Genomic DNA, 22,323 nt, shown 5'->3' on the forward strand with positions numbered 1-22,323 from the left:
AATTTTGGTAGGTAGTAGTTGGTATCCAGCACTGGCCAGGGAAGAATATTATTGGTTAGTGATAGGTGTGAAGTGAGCCACTTTTCTGTTGATGACAGATTGCCTCACCCACTTGTTGACCGGTGGCATTCTGTCCACAAACATACAATCTCTCCTTGCCACACATAACTTTTAACAACACTTAACTCACACACCTCATTCTTCAGAACTCTAGATTTATTTGTGGTGAGTGCTATATGCTAGCCCTGTCATTTGGCAGAATGATAGGAGCAGTAGATAGAAGTAGTGGGGAGGAAAATTAGACAGGAACATAAGGTAGAAACAAACTTTAGGGAGAAGTAGTAGGTATGAAAATTTAAGTGGGAGCATTAGGTAGAAGTTGTAGATTGGAACATTAGGCAGGAACATTGGGTAGAAACACTTGGTAAGAACATTAGGTAGGAGCCTCTGGAAATTATGCCAGAGTTGCCTTCTGCAGTGGCCTGTTAAGGGTGAGTCACTAAATTGTTAAGAAGTATCACTGGATTTCATGAGTTATGGAAATTCTTGTGCTCTGGCCACCTCCTTGAGAGACTTCCCAAAAGGAATTGGCATCAGAGATATGGCTAGATAGATGAATTTTAGAACATGCTTAGCCTCCAGATTATGCACATAGGTATGGATATATGCATGCACACATTCAGCCCAGGGAGATGCTAGGTAATAGAGATGGAAAGAAATGCTTAGACATGATTATAATCTAGCAGGAAACAGGCTACATGAATCTATGTGAAAGTGAGTTAGGGGTTGATACTGTACTTAATCTGTATTTTGAATGTCACTTCGGGAAAATTGTTTAGGAAGCGAAGTCTTTTTGTTAATACTGTGTAAGAAATACATTCCAGAACAAGGATAAGCAAATGTACATTACACTTTTCACAACATAGATTATAGTGTGTATCTCAAGTTTGATCTATTAGAGAAAGTGTGGAGGAGGGCAACAAGGTGTAGACATAAGGAGAGGATGAGTGAAGAAAGACTAATTACAGGAAATGGAAGGATAGAGTGAAGGAGACATTTGGGTATTGCAGCCTGAGGAGGGTGAGAAGCATGTATGAGGTAGTATGAAGTGAACTGGATTAATGTGTTATATGGGGAATTGACAGACTTTCAGTGGGCTGAATCAGGGTATATGAGGTGTTCAAGGTAAACTATGGAATAGTCTATGGGACTTGGCTGTGGGTGGTAGGCTCTGGTTTCAGTGCATTATACATGACAACAAGAGAGTGGTTGTGTACAAATGAGGCTATTGGTTGTTTGTTCCCTGATGCTACCTCATTGAGGTGGAAGAAAGATTTAGGTAAAAGTGAAAGTGAGGGTATATGTGATAATTGGTAGTACTGTGTAGTAACCCAATTGTACGGAGGTTTGTAAGCCACTTTGATGTATTAAATAAAATGATGTATAAGGTATTTGATAGAGGAGATATATATCTTTGTTATTCCATTTAACTGTTGTTTTAACTTTGGCAGATCTGGAATGCTTTCTGAGAGTGAAGGTGAAGAAGACCCATCTGCGCAAGTTACAGTTCCTTCTAAAATGTCACGTGGAAAGTCACATCCTCAGAAATCCTCAATTAGGTTGTCAGAGATTGGCCCAAGACTAACCCTTAAGGTTAATTACTGTTGTATTTTAATCTTTTTTTTTTTTTTTTTTTATACTTTGTCGCTGTCTCCCGCGTTTGCGAGGTAGCGCAAGGAAACAGACGAAAGAAATGGCCCCCCCCCCCATACACATGTACATACGTCCACACACGCAAATATACATACCTACACAGCTTTCCATGGTTTACCCCAGACGCTTCACATGCCTTGATTCAATCCACTGACAGCACGTCAACCCCTGTATACCACATCGCTCCAATTCACTCTATTCCTTGCCCTCCTTTCACCCTCCTGCATGTTCAGGCCCCGATCACACAAAATCTTTTTCACTCCATCTTTCCACCTCCAATTTGGTCTCCCTCTTCTCCTCGTTCCCTCCACCTCCGACACATATATCCTCTTGGTCAATCTTTCCTCACTCATTCTCTCCATGTGCCCAAACCATTTCAAAACACCCTCTTCTGCTCTCTCAACCACGCTCTTTTTATTTCCACACATCTCTCTTACCCTTACGTTACTTACTCGATCAAACCACCTCACACCACACATTGTCCTCAAACATCTCATTTCCAGCACATCCATCCTCCTGCGCACATCTCTATCCATAGCCCACGCCTCGCAACCATACAACATTGTTGGAACCACTATTCCTTCAAACATACCCATTTTTGCTTTCCGAGATAATGTTCTCGACTTCCACACATTTTTCAAGGCTCCCAAAATTTTCGCCCCCTCCCCCACCCTATGATCCACTTCCGCTTCCATGGTTCCATCCGCTGACAGATCCACTCCCAGATATCTAAAACACTTCACTTCCTCCAGTTTTTCTCCATTCAAACTCACCTCCCAATTGACTTGACCCTCACCCCTACTGTACCTAATAACCTTGCTCTTATTCACATTTACTCTTAACTTTCTTCTTCCACACACTTTACCAAACTCAGTCACCAGCTTCTGCAGTTTCTCACATGAATCAGCCACCAGCGCTGTATCATCAGCTAACAACAACTGACTCACTTCCCAAGCTCTCTCATCCCCAACAGACTTCATACTTGCCCCTCTTTCCAGGACTCTTGCATTTACCTCCCTAACAACCCCATCCATAAACAAATTAAACAATCATGGAGACATCACACACCCCTGCCGCAAACCTACATTCACTGAGAACCAATCACTTTCCTCTCTTCCTACACGTACACATGCCTTACATCCTCGATAAAAACTTTTCACTGCTTCTAACAACTTGCCTCCCACACCATATATTCTTAATACCTTCCACAGAGCATCTCTATCAACTCTATCATATGCCTTCTCCAGATCCATAAATGCTACATACAAATCCATTTGCTTTTCTAAGTATTTCTCACATACATTCTTCAAAGCAAACACCTGATCCACACATCCTCTACCACTTCTGAAACCGCACTGCTCTTCCCCAATCTGATGCTCTGTACATGCCTTCACCCTCTCAATCAATACCCTCCCATATAATTTACCAGGAATACTCAACAAACTTATACCTCTGTAATTTGAGCACTCACTCTTATCCCCTTTGCCTTTGTACAATGGCACTATGCACGCATTCCGCCAATCCTCAGGCACCTCACCATGAGTCATACATACATTAAATAACCTTACCAACCAGTCAACAATACAGTCACCCCCTTTTTTAATAAATTCCACTGCAATACCATCCAAACCTGCTGCCTTGCCGGCTTTCATCTTCCGCAAAGCTTTTACTACCTCTTCTCTGTTTACCAAATCATTTTCCCTAACCCTCTCACTTTGCACACCACCTCGACCAAAACACCCTATATCTGCTACTCTGTCATCAGACACATTCAACAAACCTTCAAAATACTCATTCCATCTCCTTCTCACATCACCGCTACTTGTTATCACCTCCCCATTTACGCCCTTCACTGAAGTTCCCATTTGCTCCCTTGTCTTACGCACCCTATTTACCTCCTTCCAGAACATCTTTTTATTCTCCCTAAAATTTACTGATAGTCTCTCACCCCAACTCTCATTTGCCCTTTTTTTCACCTCTTGCACCTTTCTCTTGACCTCCTGTCTCTTTCTTTTATACTTCTCCCACTCAATTGCATTTTTTCCCTGCAAAAATCGTCCAAATGCCTCTCTCTTCTCTTTCACTAATACTCTTACTTCTTCATCCCACCACTCACTACCCTTTCTAAACAGCCCACCTCCCACTCTTCTCATGCCACAAGCATCTTTTGCGCAATCCATCACTGATTCCCTAAATACATCCCATTCCTCCCCCACTCCCCTTACTTCCATTGTTCTCACCTTTTTCCATTCTGTACACAGTCTCTCCTGGTACTTCCCCACACAGGTCTCCTTCCCAAGCTCACTCACTCTCACCACCTTCTTCACCCCAACATTCACTCCTCTTTTCTGAAAACCCATACTAATCTTCACCTTAGCCTCCACAAGATAATGATCAGACATCCCTCCAGTTGCACCTCTCAGCACATTAACATCCAAAAGTCTCTCTTTCGCACGCCTGTCAATTAACACGTAATCCAATAACGCTCTCTGGCCATCTCTCCTACTTACATAAGTATACTTATGTATATCTCGCTTTTTAAACCAGGTATTCCCAATCATCAGTCCTTTTTCAGCACATAAATCTACAAGCTCTTCACCATTTCCATTTACAACACTGAACACCCCATGCATACCAATTATTCCCTCAACTGCCACATTACTCACCTTTGCATTCAAATCACCCATCACTATAACCCGGTCTCGTGCATCAAAACCGCTAACACACTCATTCAGCTGCTCCCAAAACACTTGCCTCTCATGATCTTTCTTCTCATGCCCAGGTGCATATGCACCAATAATCACCCACCTCTCTCCATCAACTTTCAATTTTACCCATATTAATCGAGAATTTACTTTCTTACATTCTATCACATACTCCCACAACTCCTGTTTCAGGAGTATTGCTACTCCTTCCCTTGCTCTTGTCCTCTCACTAACCCCTGACTTCACTCCCCAGACATTTCCAAACCACTCTTCCCCTTTACCCTTGAGCTTCGTTTCACTCAGAGCCAAAACATCCAGGTTCCTTTCCTCAAACATACTACCTATCTCTCCTTTTTTCACATCTTGGTTACATCCACACACATTTAGGCACCCCACTCTGAGCCTTCGAGGAGGATGATCACTCCCCGCGTGACTCCTTCTTCTGTTTCCCATTTTAGAAAGTTAATACAAGGAGGGGAGGATTTCCGGCCCCCCGCTCCCGTCCCCTCTAGTGTTTTAATCTAACCACATGAAAATATTTATATGTGAACATAGGTTTTTGTTAGTTTTATGGTATAGTGCAGGGGTGGCCATCTCAGATGAGACAGAGGGCTAAAACTTAGTAACTTGCATGGTCTTGCAGCCACAAAATTATAAACTGGGTACTGGTTATACCATATTGCTCATGATAATGATGTTAGTGATCAAGTCATTCAGTTAGATTTCTCTGATGTATGAAGACCAGCAGGAGGTTTTTGAAAAGCAAATGTTCCAATGAGTAATGAGTGTTCCTTCAAAAGTAGATTAAATTATGATGATAATGTTAATGATAATGATAGTAATTGTAAAAAAAGGAGGGATTGGTAGTATGTTTGAGGAAAGGACATGGATGTTTTGGCTGTGAGTGAAACGAAGCTCAATGGTAAAGGGGAAGAGTGGTTTGGGAATGTCTTTGAAGTAAAGTCAGGGGTTGGTGAGAGGACAAGAGCAAAGGAAGGAGTAGCACTACTTCTGAAACAGGAGTTGTGAGAGTGTGATAGAGTGTAAGAAAGTAAAATCTAGACTGAAATGGGTAAAACTAAAAGTGGATGGAGAGAGATGGGTGATTATTGGTGCCTATGCACCTGGTCATGAAAAGAAAGATCATGAGAGGCAAGTGTTTTGGGAGCAGCTGAGTGAGTGTGTTAGCAGTTTTGATGCACGAGACCGGGTTATAGCGATGGATGATTTGAATGCAAAGGTGAGTAATGTGGCAGTTGAGGGTATGATTTATGTACATGGGGTGTTCAGTGTTGTAAATGAAAGTGGTGAAGAGCTTGTAGATTTGTGTGCTGAAAAAGGACAGGTGATTGGGAATACCTGGTTTAAAAAGAGAAATATACATAAGTATACATATGTAATTAGGAGAGATGGCCAAAGAGCGTTATTGGATTAGGTGTTGATAAATAGGCGTGTGAAAGAGAGACTTTTGGACGTTAATGTGCTGAGAGGGGCAACTGAAGGGATGTCTGATCATTATCTTGTGGATATGTAGAGGTTTTAGGAAGAGAGAATGTTGGGGTGAAGAGAGTGGTGAGAGTAAATGAGCTTGGAAAGGAGACTTGTGTGAAGAAGTACCAGGAGAGACTGAGTGCAGAATGGAGAAAGGTGAGAGCAAATGACGTAAAGGGAGTGGGGGAGGAATGGGATGTATTTAGGGAAACAGGGATAGCTTGTGCAAAAGATGCCTGTGGCATGAGAAGCGTGGGAAATGGGCAGATTAGAAAGGGTAGTGAGTGGTAGGATGAAGAAGTAAGATTGTTAATGAAAAAGAAGAGAGAGACATTTAGATGATTTTTGCAGGGAAATAGTGCAAATGACTGGGAGATATATAAAAGAAAGATGCATGAGCTCAAGTGCAAGGTGTATGAGGTGAAAAAGAAGGCAAATAAGAGTTGGGGTGAGAGAGTGTCATTAGATTTTAGGGAGAATAAAAAGATGTTTTGGAAGAAGGTAAAATGCATAAGACAAGAGAACAAATGGGAACATCAGTGAAGAGGGCAAATTGGTAGGTAATAACAGGTAGTGGTGATGTAAAAAGGAGATGGAGTGAGTATTTTGAAGGTTTGTTGAATGTTTGATGATAGAGTGGCAGATATAGGGTGTTTTAGTCTAGATGGTGTGCGAAGTGAGAGGGTTAAGGAGAATGATTTGGTAAACAGAGACGAGGTAGTGAAAGCTGGCAAGGCGGCGGATTTGGATGGTATTGCTGTGGAATTTATTAAAGAGCAGGGTGACTGTGTTGTTGACTGGCTGGTGAGGATATTCACTGTATGTATGGTTCATGGTGAAGTGCCTGAATATTGGCGGAATGCATGCATAGTGCCATTGTACAAAGGCAAAGGGGATAAAGGTGAGTGTTCAAATTACAGAGGTATAAGTTTGTTGAGTATTCCTGGGAAATTATATGGGAGGGTACTGATTGAGAGGTGAAGGCTTGTACAGAGCATCAGATTGGGGAAGACTAGTGTGGTTTCATAAGTGGTAGAGGATGTGTGGATCAGGTGTTTGCTTTGAAGAATGTATGTGAGAAATACTTAGAGAAACAAATGGATTTGTATGTAGCATTTATGGATCTGGAGAAGGCACATGATAGAGTTGATAGAGATGCTCTGTGGAAGGTATTAAGAGTATATGTTGTGGAAGGTAAGTTGCTAGAAGCAGTGAAAAGTTTTTATCGAGGATGTAAGGCATGTGTATGAGTAGGAAGAGAGGAAAGTGATTGGTTCTCAGTGAATGTTGGTTTGTGGCAGGGATGCGTGATGTCTCCATGGTTGTTTAATTTGTTTATGGATGGGATTGTTAGGAAGGAGAATGCAAGAGGTTTGGAGAGAGGGGCAAGTATGCCGTCTGTTGCAGATGAGTCATTTGTTGTTTGCTGATGATACAGCGCTGATGGCTCATTCAGGTGAGAAACTGCAGAAGCTGGTGACTGAGTTTGGTAAAGTGTGTGAAAGAAGAAAGCTGAGAGTAAATGTGAATAAGAGCAAGGTTATTTGGTTCAGTAGGGACATGTAAATTGGGAGGTAAGTTTAATGGAGAAAAACTGGAGGAAGTGAAGTGTTTTCGATATCTGGGAGTGGATTTGGCAGAAGATGGAGCCATGGAAGTAGAAGTGAGTTACAGGGTGGGGGAGGGGGTGAAGGTTCTGGGAGCAATGACCTCCTGCCTCTTTCTTTTATACATCTCCCAGTCATTTGCATTTTTTCCCTGCAAAAATTGTCCAAATGCCTCGCTCTTCATCCCACCACTCACTACCCTTTCTAATCTGCCCGCCTCCTACGCTTCTCATGCCACAAGCATCTTTTGCGCAAGCCATCACTGCTTCCCTAAATACATGCCATTCCTCCCCCACTCCCTTTACGTCCTTTATTCTCACCTTTTTCCATTCTGTACTCAGTCTCTCCTGGTACTTCCTCTCACAAGTCTCCTACTCAGTCTCACTTACTCTCACCACTCTCTTCACCCCAACATTCTCTCCTCTTTTCTGAAAACCTCTACAAATCTTCACCTTCGCCTCCACAAGATAATGATCAGACATCCCTCCAGTTGCACCTCTCAGCACATTAACATCCAAAGTCTCTCTTTCGCATGCCTATCAATTAACACATAATCCAATAATGCTCTCTGGCCATCTCTCCTACTTACATATGTATACTTATGTATATCTCTTTTTAAACCAGGTATTCCCAATCACCAGTCCTTATTCAAGTGCATAAATCTACAAGCTCTTCACCATTTCCATTTACAACACTGAACACCCATGTACACCAATTATTCCCTCAACTGCCACATTACTCACCTTTGCATTCAAATCACCCATCACTATAACCCGGTCTCGTGCATCAAAACTACTAACACACTCACTCAGCTGCTCCCAAAACATGTATATATATATATATATATATATATATATATATATATATATATATATATATATATATATATATATATATATAGGTTTGCGGCAGGGGTGTGTGATGTCTCCATGGTTGTTTAATTTGTTTATGGATGGGGTTGTTAGGGAGGTAAATGCAAGAGTTTTGGAAAGAGGGGCAAGTATGAAGTCTGTTGGGGATGAGAGAGCTTGGGAAGTGAGTCAGTTGTTGTTCGCTGATGATACAGCGCTGGTGGCGGATTCATGTGAGAAACTGCAGAAGCTGGTGACGGAGTTTGGTAAAGTGTGTGGAAGAAGAAAGTTAAGAGTGAATGTCAATAAGAGCAAGGTTATTAGGTACAGTAGGGTTGAGGGTCAAGTCAATTGGGAGGTGAGTTTGAATGGTGAGAGGCTGGAGGAAGTGAAGTGTTTTAGATATCTGGGAGTGGATCTGTCAGCGGATGGAACCATGGAAGCGGAAGTGGATCATAGGGTGGGGGAGGGGGCGAAAATTTTGGGAGCCTTGAAAAATGTGTGGAAGTCGAGAACATTATCCGGAAAGCAAAAATGGGTATGTTTGAAGGAATAGTGGTTCCAACAATGTTGTATGGTTGCGAGGCGTGGGCTATGGATAGAGTTGTGCGCAGGAGGATGGATGTGCTGGAAATGAGATGTTTGAGGACAATGTGTGGTGTGAGGTGGTTTGATCGAGTAAGTAACGTAAGGGTAAGAGGGATGTGTGGAAATAAAAAGAGCGTGGTTGAGAGAGCAGAAGAGGGTGTTTTGAAGTGGTTTGGGCACATGGAGAGAATGAGTGAGGAAAGATTGACCAAGAGGATATATGTGTCGGAGGTGGAGGGAACGAGGAGAAGAGGGAGACCAAATTGGAGGTGGAAAGATGGAGTGAAAAGGATTTTGTGTGATCGGGGCCTGAACATGCAGGAGGGTGAAAGGAGGGCAAGGAATAGAGTGTATTGGAGCGATTGTGGTATACGGGGGTTGACGTGCTGTCAGTGGATTGAATCAAGGCATGTGAAGCGTTCTGGGGGGTAAACCATGGAAGCTGTGTATGGTATGTATATTGGTGTGGGGACGTGGGTATGTACATGTGTATGGGAGGGGTTGGCCATTTCTTTCGTTCAGTTTCCTTGCGCTACCTCGCAAACGCGGGAGACAGCGACAAAGTATATAAAAAAAAAAAATAAAAAAAAATATTTTTTTTTTTTTTTTTTTCTTTACTATTTGCCTTTTCCCCGGGTTTAGCGAGGTTGGGTTTTTTAAGAAAAAAGGGGGACGGGGTTTCCTTAAAAGGGAATACCCTCACCTCCCCCCTTCCCTCTTTTCCCTTTTTTTGAAAATTAAAAAAAAAAAAGAAAGGGGAGGATTTCCAGCCCCCGCTCCCCCCCCTTTTTTGTGGGCCTTCTACGACCGCGGGGAATAGGGGGGAAGTTTTCCCTTTCTCCCCTACCCCCGGGGAAATTATATATATTTATATTTATTTTATTATATTTATATATATTTTTATATTATTATTTTTTTTTTTTTTTTTTTTTTTTATACTTGCCATTTCCCCCGGGTTTGCGAGGTTAGCGAAGGGAACAAAAGGGGGGAAAAGGAAATCCCAAACCCCCCCCCCCGCCTTTTTTAAAATTAACACGCAAATTTACATACCTACACAGCTTTCCCGGTTTACCCCGACGCTTCACATGCCTTGCTTCAATCCAAAGACAGCACGTCAACCCCGGTTTTCCACAAACGCTTTCCCAAACACCCCCTTCCTTTTTCCCCCCCCTTTTACCCTCCTGATGTTCAAGAATTTTTTGTTTAAAAGGGCCCCTGAAACTGCAGGGGGTGAAAGGAGGGCAAGGAATAGGTTTAATTGGAGCGATGTGGTTACCGGGGGTTTACGTGCTGTCAGTGGGGTTTTTAATTTAAGGCATTTTGAAAAGGGCTGGGGTTAAACCCTGGAAAGCTGTGTAGGTAGGTATTTTTTATTTTTCCTCTTGTGTGGGCGTATGTTTTTACATGGGTTGGGGGTGGGTTGGGCCTTTCTTTCGGGTGTTTCCTTGGCTACCTCGCAAACGCCCGGCAGGGCAGCGGGCAAAAAAAAAAAAATAAAATATATATTTTCTTTCTTTTCTTTTTTTTTTTCAAATATTTGCCCCTTTCCCGCATTTGCGATTGGTTTTTAAAAAACAGAAAGGGTGGGCCTTTTTTGGGGGATTTCCCCCACCGGGGCCCAAATTTTCGTTCCTTCTTTTGGAAAAAAAAAAAAAAAAAAAAAAAAAAAAAACGATGAGGGGAGGTTTTTCCCGCCCCCCTCCCTCCCCTTTTAAATCGCCTTCTACGGGCTGCAGGGGAAAACGTGGGAAATTCTTAATCCCCCTTTTCCCCAGGGATAAATATATATATATATTTATTTTTTTATATATATTATATTTTTTATATATAAGAAAATAGTGAAATTGGAAAATTTTTTAAGCTTAGACATTTAAGCTTATCGATTCAGTGGTTTTAAATTTTTGAAAATTCTATTGGTTTGTGTAAATAAATTAAACATTTTCCTTTTTTTCCCTAGCCAGAGGTTGAACCCCTTATGGACATTCATTTTTTTTTTTTTCATTTTCAAGCCCAGAAGTTTTCAGTTTTCTTTAAAAAGTTTCTTACATTTTTTCCCTGTATATTTTATATGTTTGTGTTTTTGTGTGTATATGTGCGTGTGTTTTTTTATGTGTGTGTATGTGTATATTTGTAGGTATATTTTCCCTGGGGATGGGGGGGAAAGAATACTTCCACGCATTCCCCGTGTCGAGAAAAAATGTTAAAAGGGGGGCGGGGTGGGGGGCCCGAAATCCCCCCCCTCCCCCCGTATTTTTTTAAAATTTCTTAAAAAGGGGGAAAAGGGAAAAAGGGGGTCACGCGGGGAGTGCTCAAACCTCCCCCGAAGGCTCAGGGTTGGGTTGCCTAAAATTTTGTGTGGATGTAAACCCAAGGGTGGGAAAAAAAAGGGGAGATAGGTAGTATGTTTGAGGAAAAAAGGGAAACCCGGTGTTTTGGTCTGAGGGGAAACGAAGCTCAAAAGGGTTTTAAAGGGGGGGAAATGTGGTTTGGGAATTTCTTGGGAGGGAAAAATAGGGGTTAGTGAAAAGGACAAAAGCAAGGGGGAAAGGAGTAGCCCCCCCCGTACCCCCCCCCTGAAACCCCGCCGTTTTTTGGAAAGTAAGTGATAGAATGTAAGAAAGTAAATTCTCGTTTTAAAATGGGTAAAAATGAAAGTTGATGGAGAGGATATGTGTTATTGGTGATATGCACCTGGGCATGAGAAGGGGAAAAGGGATCTGAGAGGGAAAGTGTTTTGGGAGAGCGGGGAATGGGGTGTTTTAGTGGTTTTGATGCCCAAAACCGGGTTAAGTGTTGGGGGGGATTTGAATGCAAAGGTGGTAATGGGGCAGTTGGGGGAAAAAATTGGGTTATAATGGGGTTTAAATGTTGAAAAGGGAAAATTTGGTGAAGAGTTGTAGTTTATGTGCTAAAAAAAGGGACTGTTTGATTGGGGAATATTTTTTTTTAAAAAAAGCGAAAAATTACAAAAGTATACTTATGTAATGGGAGGAGGGCCCAGAGAGCGTTTTTGGGAAATTTAGTGTTAATTGCGGGGCGCGCAAAGAGAGATTTTTTGGAGGGTTAAATGTGCTGAGAGGTGCAAATGGGGGATGTCTGACCCATTATTTTGGGGGAGGTTTGGGGTAAAAGATTTGTATGGGTTTTCAGAAAAGAAAAAGTGAATTTTGGGGGTTTGAAGAGGGTGGTGAGAGGGAGGGGAGTTTGGGGAAAGGGGGGGGACTTGTGTGAGGAAGTCCCGGGGAGGGGGAAACTGAGTACAGAATGGAAAAATTTGGAGAACAAGGGAAAGGGTAAGGGGAGTGGGGGAGAATGGGAGGGTTTTTTAGGGGAATCAGTTGATGGATTGTGCAAAAGATGTTTTGGGGTTTATGAAAAGAGTGGGAGGGGGTTGATTAGAAGGGGTATGAGTTTTGGGATGAAAAAAGAAAGAGTATTAGGGGAAAGAGGAGAGAGGGGGGGCATTTGGACGATTTTTGCGGGGAAAAAAAAATGCAATTAAGTTGGGAGACGTTTAAAAAAGAAAGAGACAGGGGGTCAAGAGAAAGGTGCAAGAGGTAAAAAAAAGGGCAAAGAGGGGTTGGGGGGTGAGGAGTATCTTTAAAATTTTGGGCCCCCCGATCACACAAAATCTTTTTCACCCCATCTTTCCACCCCCAAATTTTTGGTCTCCCTTTTTCCCCTTTCTTTTTCCCTCCACCTCCCCCCAATTTATTCCTTTGGGTTTCCAATTTTTCCTCATTTTCCCTCCCCATGTGTAAAAAACCACTTAAAAACCCCCTCTTCTGCTCTCTAAACCCAACATTTCTTTTTATATCCACAAAACTTCTTACCCTTACAGAAATTACTCGATAAAAAACCTCACACCACATATTGTCCTCAAACATCTCATTTCCGCACACCCAAACCCCCCTGCGCCAACTTTTTCCTTTCCCCATCCCTCGAAACCATTAAACATTTTTGGGAAAACCAACTTTCCTTCAAATTACCCATTTTTGTTTTCCCGAGATAATTTTTCGTTTCCACACATTTTTCCCCAAGGGGCCCCCAAAAAAATTTGGGCCCCCTTTCCCCCCCCCCTATGTTTTACTTCCGCTTCCCTGGTTCCTTCCCCTGCCATATACTCCCCGTTATCTAAAAGACTTCACTTCCTCCAGTTTTTTTTCCATTCTAAACTTATTCCCAATTTTACTTGACCCTCAACCCTACTGTACCCAATAAACCCTTTCTCTTATTCACATTTACTCTTTAAAATTTTTTTTTTTAAAACACTTTACCAAACTCAGTCCCCCGCTTCTGCAGTTTTTTCACAAGAATCAGCCACCAGCGCTGTTTCCAACCAAACAACAATGACTCCCTTTTCCCCAAACTCTTCCCTCCAAAACGACTGAATTTTTGCCCCCCTTCCCAAAAATCTTGCATTTGGGCCCCTAACAACTCCTCCATTAAAAAAAATTAAAAAAAACCTGGAGAAAATCCAAAAACCCCCCCCACAAAAATTACATTTATGAAAAACCCCCACTTTTCCCTCTTCCTCCCCGAAAAAATGCCTTACCAATTTCCCCCCGATAAAAATTTTCATTTCTTTAAAAAACTTGCCTCCCACACCATATATTCTTAAAACCCCTTCCCCAGAGCTCTCTATCAAAATCTATCATATTTTTTCCCCTTTTTTTCCCCAAAAATCCATAAAAAGCTACATACAAATCCCCTTTGCTTTTCTAAGTATTTCCTTTACATCATTCTTCAAAGTAAAACACCGGGGCCACACACCTCTACCCCTTCCCGAAAAACCCACTCTCTTCCCCCAAAATTTTGCTTGTACATGCCTTTTACCTCTCAATCAATCCCCCTATATAATTTCCCAGGAATTTCAAAAAAACTTTTTACCTCTTAATTTTAGCACTCACTTTAAACCCCCCTTTTCCTTTGTTAAAAATAGCACCCAGCAAAACATTCCGCCAATCCTCAGGCCCCCTCACCATGAAAACATTAAAATACATTAAATTTAAACCCTTTCCAACCAGTCAACAATACAATAAACCCCCTTTTTTTAAGAAATTTCCCCTGCAAATTTTCCCTTCAAACCTGCTGCCTTGCTAGCTTTTGTTTTTCCAAAAAGCTTTTTTTCTACCCCTTCTTTTTACCAAATTTATTTTCCCTTTCCCCTTTTACCCTTTTACACCACCTCACAAAACACCCTTATTCCCGCCACTCTATCATCAAAACATTTTAAAAAACCCTTTAAAATTTCTCACTCCATCTCCTTCTCACATCACCACTCTTGTTATCCCCCTTTTCCCCCTTTTTCCCCCCCTTTAATGAAAATTCCCCTTTTTCTTCCCCTTTTTCTTACGCAAATTTATTTACCTCCTTCCAAAACTTCTTTTTTTTTTTTTTTTTTTTTTTTTCATTACTATTCGCATTTCCGCATTAGCGAGGGTAGCGTTAGAACAGAGGACTGGGCCTTAGAAGGAATATCCTCACCTGGCCCCCTTCTCTGTTCCTTCTTTTGGGAAAATTAAAAAAAAAACGATGAGGGGAGGATTTCCAGCCACCCGCTCCCTCCCCTTTTAGTCGCCTTCTACGACACGCAGGAATACGTGGGAAGTATCTTTCTCCCTATCCCAGGGATATATATATATATTATATTTATATTTTTTATATATATTATTATATATATTATATATTTTATATTTATTTATTTTATATTATTTATTATACTTTGTCACTGTCTCCCGGTTTGCGAGGTTAGCGCAAGGAAACAGACGAAAGAAATGGCCCAACCCCCCCCCCATACACATGTATATACATACGTTCCACACACGCAAATTTACATACCTACACAGCTTTCCATGGTTTACCCCAGACGCTTCACATGCCTTGCTTCAATCCACTGACAGCACGTCAACCCCGGTATACCACATCGCTCCAATTCACTCTATTCCTTGCCCTCCTTTCACCCTCCTGCATGTTCAAGATTTTGTGTAATCCGGGCCTGAACATGCAGGAGGGTGAAAGGAGGGCAAGGAATAGAGTGAATTGGAGCGATGTGGTATACCGGGGTTGACGTGCTGTCAGTGGATTGAATCAAGGCATGTGAAGCGTCTGGGGTAAACCATGGAAAGCTGTGTAGGTATGTATATTTGCGTGTGTGGACGTATGTATATACATGTGTATGGGGGTGGGTTGGGCCATTTCTTTCGTCTGTTTCCTTGCGCTACCTCGCAAACGCGGCAGACAGCGACAAAAAAAAAAATATATATATATATATCTTTCTTTTCTTTTTCTTTCAAACTATTTGCCATTTCCCGCATTAGCGAGGTAGCGTTAAGAACAGAGGACTGGGCCTTTGAGGGCATACCCTCACCTGGCCCAATTCTCTGTTCCTTCTTTTGGAAAAAAAAAAAAAAAAAAAAAAAAAAACGAGAGGGGAGGATTTCCAGCCCACCGCTCCCTCCCCTTTTAGTCGCCTTCTACGACATGCAGGGAATACGTGGGAAGTATTCTTAATCCCCTATCCCCAGGGATAATATATATATATATATATATATATATATATATATATATATATATATATATAAGAAAATAGTGAAATTGGAAAATTGTAGCTTAGACATTGAAGCTTATCGATTCAGTGGTTAAATTGATGAAAACTACTATTGACGTTTGTGTAAATAAATTAAACATTTCCTTTTTCCATAGCCAGAGGTTGAACCATTATGTGACATTCATTTTTTTCTTTTCATTTCAAGCTAGAAGTTTCAGTTTTCTAAATTGTTTCTTACATTTTTCACATGTATATATATATGTATGTGTGTGTGTGTATATGTGCGTGTGTTTGTGTATGTGTGTGTATGTGTATATATGTAGGTATATTATCCCTGGGGATAGGGGTGAAAGAATACTTCCCACGCATTCCTCGCGTGTCGTAGAAAGTGACTAGAGGGGACGGGAGTGGGGGGCCAGAAATCCTCCCCTCCTTGTATTTTTTTAACTTTCTAAAATGGGAAACAGAAGAAGGAGTCACGCGGGGAGTGCTCATCCTCCTCGAAGGCTCAGATTGGGTTGCCTAAATGTGTGTGGATGTAACCAAGATGTGAAAAAAGGAGAGATAGGTAGTATGTTTGAGGAAAGGAACCTGGATGTTTTGGCTCTGAGTGAAACGAAGCTCAAGGGTAAAGGGGAAGTGTGGTTTGGGAATGTCTTGGGAGTAAAGTCAGGGGTTAGTGAGAGGACAAGAGCAAGGGAAGGAGTAGCAGTACTCCTGAAACAGGAGTTGTGGAAGTATGTGATAGAATGTAAGAAAGTAAATTCTCGATTAATATGGGTAAAACTGAAAGTTGATGGAGAGAGATATGTGATTATTGGTGCATATGCACCTGGGCATGAGAAGAAAGATCATGAGAGGCAAGTGTTTTGGGAGCAGCTGAATGAGTGTGTTAGTGGTTTTGATGCACGAGACCGGGTTATAGTGTTGGGTGATTTGAATGCAAAGGTGAGTAATGTGGCAGTTGAGGGAATAATTGGTATACATGGGGTGTTCAATGTTGTAAATGGAAATGGTGAAGAGCTTGTAGATTTATGTGCTGAAAAAGGACTGATGATTGGGAATACTTGGTTTAAAAAGCGAGATATACATAAGTATACTTATGTAAGTAGGAGAGATGGCCAGAGAGCGTTATTGGATTACGTGTTAATTGACAGGCGCGCGAAAGAGAGACTTTTGGATGTTAATGTGCTGAGAGGTGCAACTGGAGGGATGTCTGATCATTATCTTGTGGAGGCTAAGGTGAAGATTTGTATGGGTTTTCAGAAAAGAAGAGTGAATGTTGGGGTGAAGAGGGTGGTGAGAGTGAGTGAGCTTGGGAAGGAGACTTGTGTGAGGAAGTACCAGGAGAGACTGAGTACAGAATGGAAAAAGTTGAGAACAATGGAAGTAAGGGGAGTGGGGGAGGAATGGGATGTATTTAGGGAATCAGTGATGGATTGTGCAAAAGATGCTTGTGGTATGAGAAGAGTGGGAGGTGGGTTGATTAGAAAGGGTAGTGAGTGGTGGGATGAAGAAGTAAGAGTATTAGTGAAAGAGGAGAGAGAGGCATTTGGACGATTTTTGCAGGGAAAAAATGCAATTAAGTGGGAGACGTATAAAAGAAAGAGACAGGAGGTCAAGAGAAAGGTGCAAGAGGTGAAAAAAAGGGCAAATGAGAGTTGGGGTGAGAGAGTATCATTAAATTTTAGGCCCCGATCACACAAAATCTTTTTCACTCCATCTTTCCACCTCCAATTTGGTCTCCCTCTTCTCCTCGTTCCCTCCACCTCCGACACATATATCCTCTTGGTCAATCTTTCCTCACTCATTCTCTCCATGTGTCCAAACCACTTCAAAACACCCTCTTCTGCTCTCTCAACCACACTCTTTTTATATCCACACAACTCTCTTACCCTTACATTACTTACTCGATCAAACCACCTCACACCACATATTGTCCTCAAACATCTCATTTCCAGCACATCCACCCTCCTGCGCACAACTCTATCCATAGCCCATGCCTCGCAACCATATAACATTGTTGGAACCACTATTCCTTCAAACTTACCCATTTTTGCTTTCCGAGATAATGTTCTCGACTTCCACACATTCTTCAAGGCTCCCAGAACTTTCGCCCCCTCCCCCCACCCTATGATTCACTTCCGCTTCCATGGTTCCATCCGCTGCCAAATCCACTCCCAGTTATCTAAAAGACTTCACTTCCTCCAGTTTTTCTCCATTCAAACTTACTTCCCAATTGACTTGACCCTCAACCCTACTGTACCCAATAACCTTGCTCTTATTCACATTTACTCTCAACTTTCTTCTTTCACACACTCTACCAAACTCAGTCACCAGCTTTTGCAGTTTCTCACATGAATCAGCCACCAGCGCTGTATCATCACCAAACAACAACTGACTCACTTCCCAAGCTCTCTCATCCACAACAGACTGCATACTTGCCCCTCTTCCCAAAACTCTTGCATTTGCCTCCCTAACAACTCCATCCATAAACAAATTAAACAACCATGGAGACATCACACACCCCTGCCACAAACTTACATTCACTGAGAACCAATCACTTTCCTCTCTTCCTACACGTACATATGCCTTACACCCTCGATAAAAGCTTTTCACTGCTTCTAACAACTTGCCTCCCACACCATATATTCTTAATACCTTCCACAGAGCATCTCTATCAACTCTATCATATGCCTTTTCCAGATCCATAAATGCTACATACAAATCCATTTGCTTTTCTAAGTATTTCTCACATACATTCTTCAAAGTAAACACCTGGTCCACACATCCTCTACCACTTCTGAAACCACACTGCTCTTCCCCAATCTGATGCTCTGTACATGCCTTCACCCTCTCAATCAATACCCTCTCATATAATTTCCCAGGAATACTCAACAAACTTATACCTCTGTAATTTGAGCACTCACTCTTATCCCCTTTGCCTTTGTACAATAGCACTATGCAAGCATTCCGCCAATCCTCAGGCACCTCACCATGAATCATACATACATTAAATAACCTTACCAACCAGTCAACAATACAATCACCCCCTTTTTTAATGAATTCCACTGCAATTCCATTCAAACCTGCTGCCTTGCTAGCTTTTGTCTTCCACAAAGCTTTTACTACCTCTTCTCTGTTTACCAAATCATTTTCCCTAACCCTTTCACTTTGCACACCACCTCGACCAAAACACCCTATATCAGCCACTCTATCATCAAACACATTCAACAAACCTTCAAAATACTCACTCCATCTCCTTCTCACATCACCACTACTTGTTATCACCTCCCCATTTGCCCCCTTCACTGAAGTTCCCATTTGCTCCCTTGTCTTACGCACTTTATTTACCTCCTTCCAAAACATCTTTTTTTTTTTTTTTTTTTTTTTTTTGTACTATTCGCCATTTCCCGCTATAGCGAGGTAGCGTTAAGAACAGAGGACTGGGCCTTTGAGGGAATATCCTCACCTGGCCCCCTTCTCTGTTCCTTGTTTTGGAAAATTGAAAAAAACGAGAGGGGAGGATTTCCAGCCACCCGCTCCCTCCCCTTTTAGTCGCCTTCTACGACACGCAGGGAATACGTGGGAAGTATTCTTTTCTCCCCTATCCCCAGGGATAAAATCTTTTTATTCTCCCTAAAATTTAATGCTACTCTCTCACCCCAACTCTCATTTGCCCTCTTTTTCACCTCTTGCACCTTTCTCTTGACCTCCTGCCTCTTTCTTTTATACATCTCCCACTCATTTGCATTATTTCCTTGCAAAAATTGTCCAAATGCCTCTCTCTTCTCTTCCACTAATAATCTTACTTCTTCATCCCACCACTCACTACCCTTACTAATCTGCCCACCCCCCATGCTTCTCATGCCACAAGCATCTTTTGTGCAAGCCATCACTGCTTCCCTAAGTATATCCCATTCCTCCAACACTCCCCTTACTTCCTTTGTACATATTTTATTTGCTTTTATTTATTTTGTTTTGTCGCTGTCTCCCGCGTTTGCGAGGTAGCGCAAGGAAACAGACGAAAGAAAATGGCCCAACCCACTCCCATACACATGTATATACATACACGTCCACACACGCAAATATAGGTACCTATACATCTCGATGTACACATATATATACACACACAGACACATACATATACACCCATGCACACAATTCACACTTTCTGCCTTTATTCATTCCCATCGCCACCTCGCCGCACATGGAATACCATTCCCCTCCCCCCTCATGTGTGCGAGGTAGCGCTAGGAAAAGACAACAAAGGCCCCATTCGTTCACACTCAGTCTCTAGCTGTCATGCAATAATGCCCGAAACCACAGCTCCCTTTCCACATCCAGGCCCCACACAACTTTCCATGGTTTACCCCAGACACTTCACATGCCCTGATTCAATCCACTGACAGCACGTCAACCCCGGTATACCACATCGATCCAGTTCACTCTATTCCTTGCCCGCCTTTCACCCTCCTTCATGTTCAGGCCCCAATCACTCAAAATCTTTTTCACTCTATCTTTCCACCTCCAATTTGGTCTCCTACTTCTCCTCGTTCCCTCCACTTCCGACACATATATCCCCTTGGCTAATCTTTCCTCACTCATTCTCTCCATGTGCCCAAACCATTTCAAAACACCCTCTTCTGCTCTCTCAACCACGCTCTTTTTATTTCCACATATCTCTCTTACCCTTACATTACTTACTCGATCAAACCACCTCACACCACACATTGTCCTCAAACATCTCATTTCCAGCACATCCACCCTCCTGTGCACAACTCTATCCATAGCCCACTCCTTTGTACATATATGTATATATATATATATTTGTTTTATTTATTTTGCTTTGTCGCTGTCTCCCGCATTAGTGAGGTAGCGCAAGGAAACGGACGAAAAAATGGCCCAACCCACCCACATACAGATGTATATACATACACGTCCACACACACAAATATACATACCTATACATCTCAACATATACATATATGTACACACACAGACATATACATATATACACATGTACATAATTCATACTGTCTGCCTTTATTCATTCCCATCACCACCCCGCCACACATGAAATAACAAGCCCTCCCCCCTCATGTGCGCGAGGTAGCACTAGGAAGGCAACAAAGGCCCCATTCGTTCACACTTAGTCTCTAGCTGTCATGTAATAATGCGCCGAAACCACAGCTCCCTTTCCACATCCAGGCCCCACAGAACTTTCCATGGTTTACCCCAGACGCTTCACGTGCCCTGGTTCAATCCATTGACAGCACATCGACCCCGGTATACCACATCGTTCCAATTCTCTCTATTCCTCGTACGCTTCTCACCCTCCTGCATGTTCAGGCCCCGATCACTCAAAATCTTTTTCACTCCATGTTTCCACCTCCAATTTGGTCTCCCACTTCTCCTCGTTCCCTCCACCTCTGACACATATATCCTCTTGGTCAATCTCTCCTCACTCATTCTGTCCATGTGACCAAACCATTTCAAAACACCCTCTTCTGCTCTCTCAACCACACTCTTTTTGTTACCACACATCTCTCTTACCCTATGATTACTTACTTGATCAAACCACCTCACACCACATATTGTCCTGAAACATCTCATTTCCAGCACATCCACCCTCCTGTGCATAACTCTATCCATAGCCCGCGCTTCACAACCATACAACATTGTTGGAACCACTATTCCTTCAAACATACCCATTTTTGCTTTCCGAGATAATGTTCTCGACTTCCACACATTCTTCAAGGCTCCCAGAACTTTCGCCCCCTCCCCCACCCTATGATTCACTTCCGCTTCCATGGTTCCATCTGCTGCCAAATCCACTCCCAGATATCTAAACTTACATTCAAACTTACCTCCCAATTGACTTGACCTTCAACCCTACTGTACCTAATAACCTTGCTCTTATTCACATTTACTCTCAACTTTCTTCTTTCACACACTTTGCCAAACTTAGTCACCACCTACAGTCACCAGGAGAGATGTCCAGAGAGCGTTATTGGATTACGTGTTAATTGATAGGCGCGCGAAAGAGAGACTTTTGGACTTTAATGTGCTGAGAGGTGCAACTGGAGGGATGTCTTCTCACTATCTTGTGGAGGCAAAGGTGAAGATTTGTAGAGGTTTTCAGAAAAGAAGAGAGAATGTTGGGGTGAAGAGAGTGGTGAGAGTAAGTGAGCTTGGGAAGGAGACTTGTGTGAGGAAGTACCAGGAGAGACTGAGTACAGAATGGAAAAAGGTGAGAACAAAGGATGTAAGGGGAGTGGTGGAGGAATGGGATATATTTATGGAGGGAGTGATGGTTTGCGCAAAAGATGCTTGTGGCATGAGAAGTGTGGGAGGTGGGCAGATTAGAAAAGGTAGTGAGTGGTGGGATGAAGAAGTAAGATTATTAGTGGAAGAGAAGAGAGAGGCATTTGGATGATTTTTGCATGGAAATAATGCAAATGAATGGGAGGTGTATAAAAGAAAGAGGCAGAAGGTCAAGAAAAAGGTGCAAGAGGCGAAAAAGAGGGCAAATGAGAGTTGGGGTGAGAGAGTATCAATAAATTTTAGGGAGAATAAAAAGATTTTTTGGAAGGAGGTAAATAAAGTGCGTAAGACAAGGGAACAAATGGGAACTTCAGTGAAGGGGGCTAATGGGGAGGTGATAACAAGTAGTGTTGATGTGAGAAGGAGATGGAGTGAGTATTTTAAAGGTTTGTTGAATGTGTTTGATGATAGAGTGGCAGATATAGGGTGTTTTGGTCGAGGTGGTGTGCAAAGTGAGAGGGTTAGGGAGAATGATTTGGTAAACAGAGAAG

The 22,323-nt window shown here is 42.2% G+C and overlaps 1 protein-coding gene across 1 annotated transcript in view; it reads left to right on the top strand.

Annotated features, from left to right (window-relative positions):
• ppan (Brix domain-containing protein peter pan) overlaps positions 1-22,323 on the top strand; it is a 62,651-nt gene that overhangs the window by 29,335 nt on the left and 10,993 nt on the right. Inside the window, exon 6 of the mRNA XM_071685365.1 lies at positions 1,512-1,653. Within this exon, the coding sequence (XP_071541466.1) occupies positions 1,512-1,653 (142 nt within the window). The remainder of the gene's footprint in view (positions 1-1,511; positions 1,654-22,323) is intronic.

Source organism: Panulirus ornatus, chromosome 40, assembly GCF_036320965.1.
Source record: "Panulirus ornatus isolate Po-2019 chromosome 40, ASM3632096v1, whole genome shotgun sequence".
Lineage (NCBI taxonomy): Eukaryota > Metazoa > Arthropoda > Malacostraca > Decapoda > Palinuridae > Panulirus > Panulirus ornatus.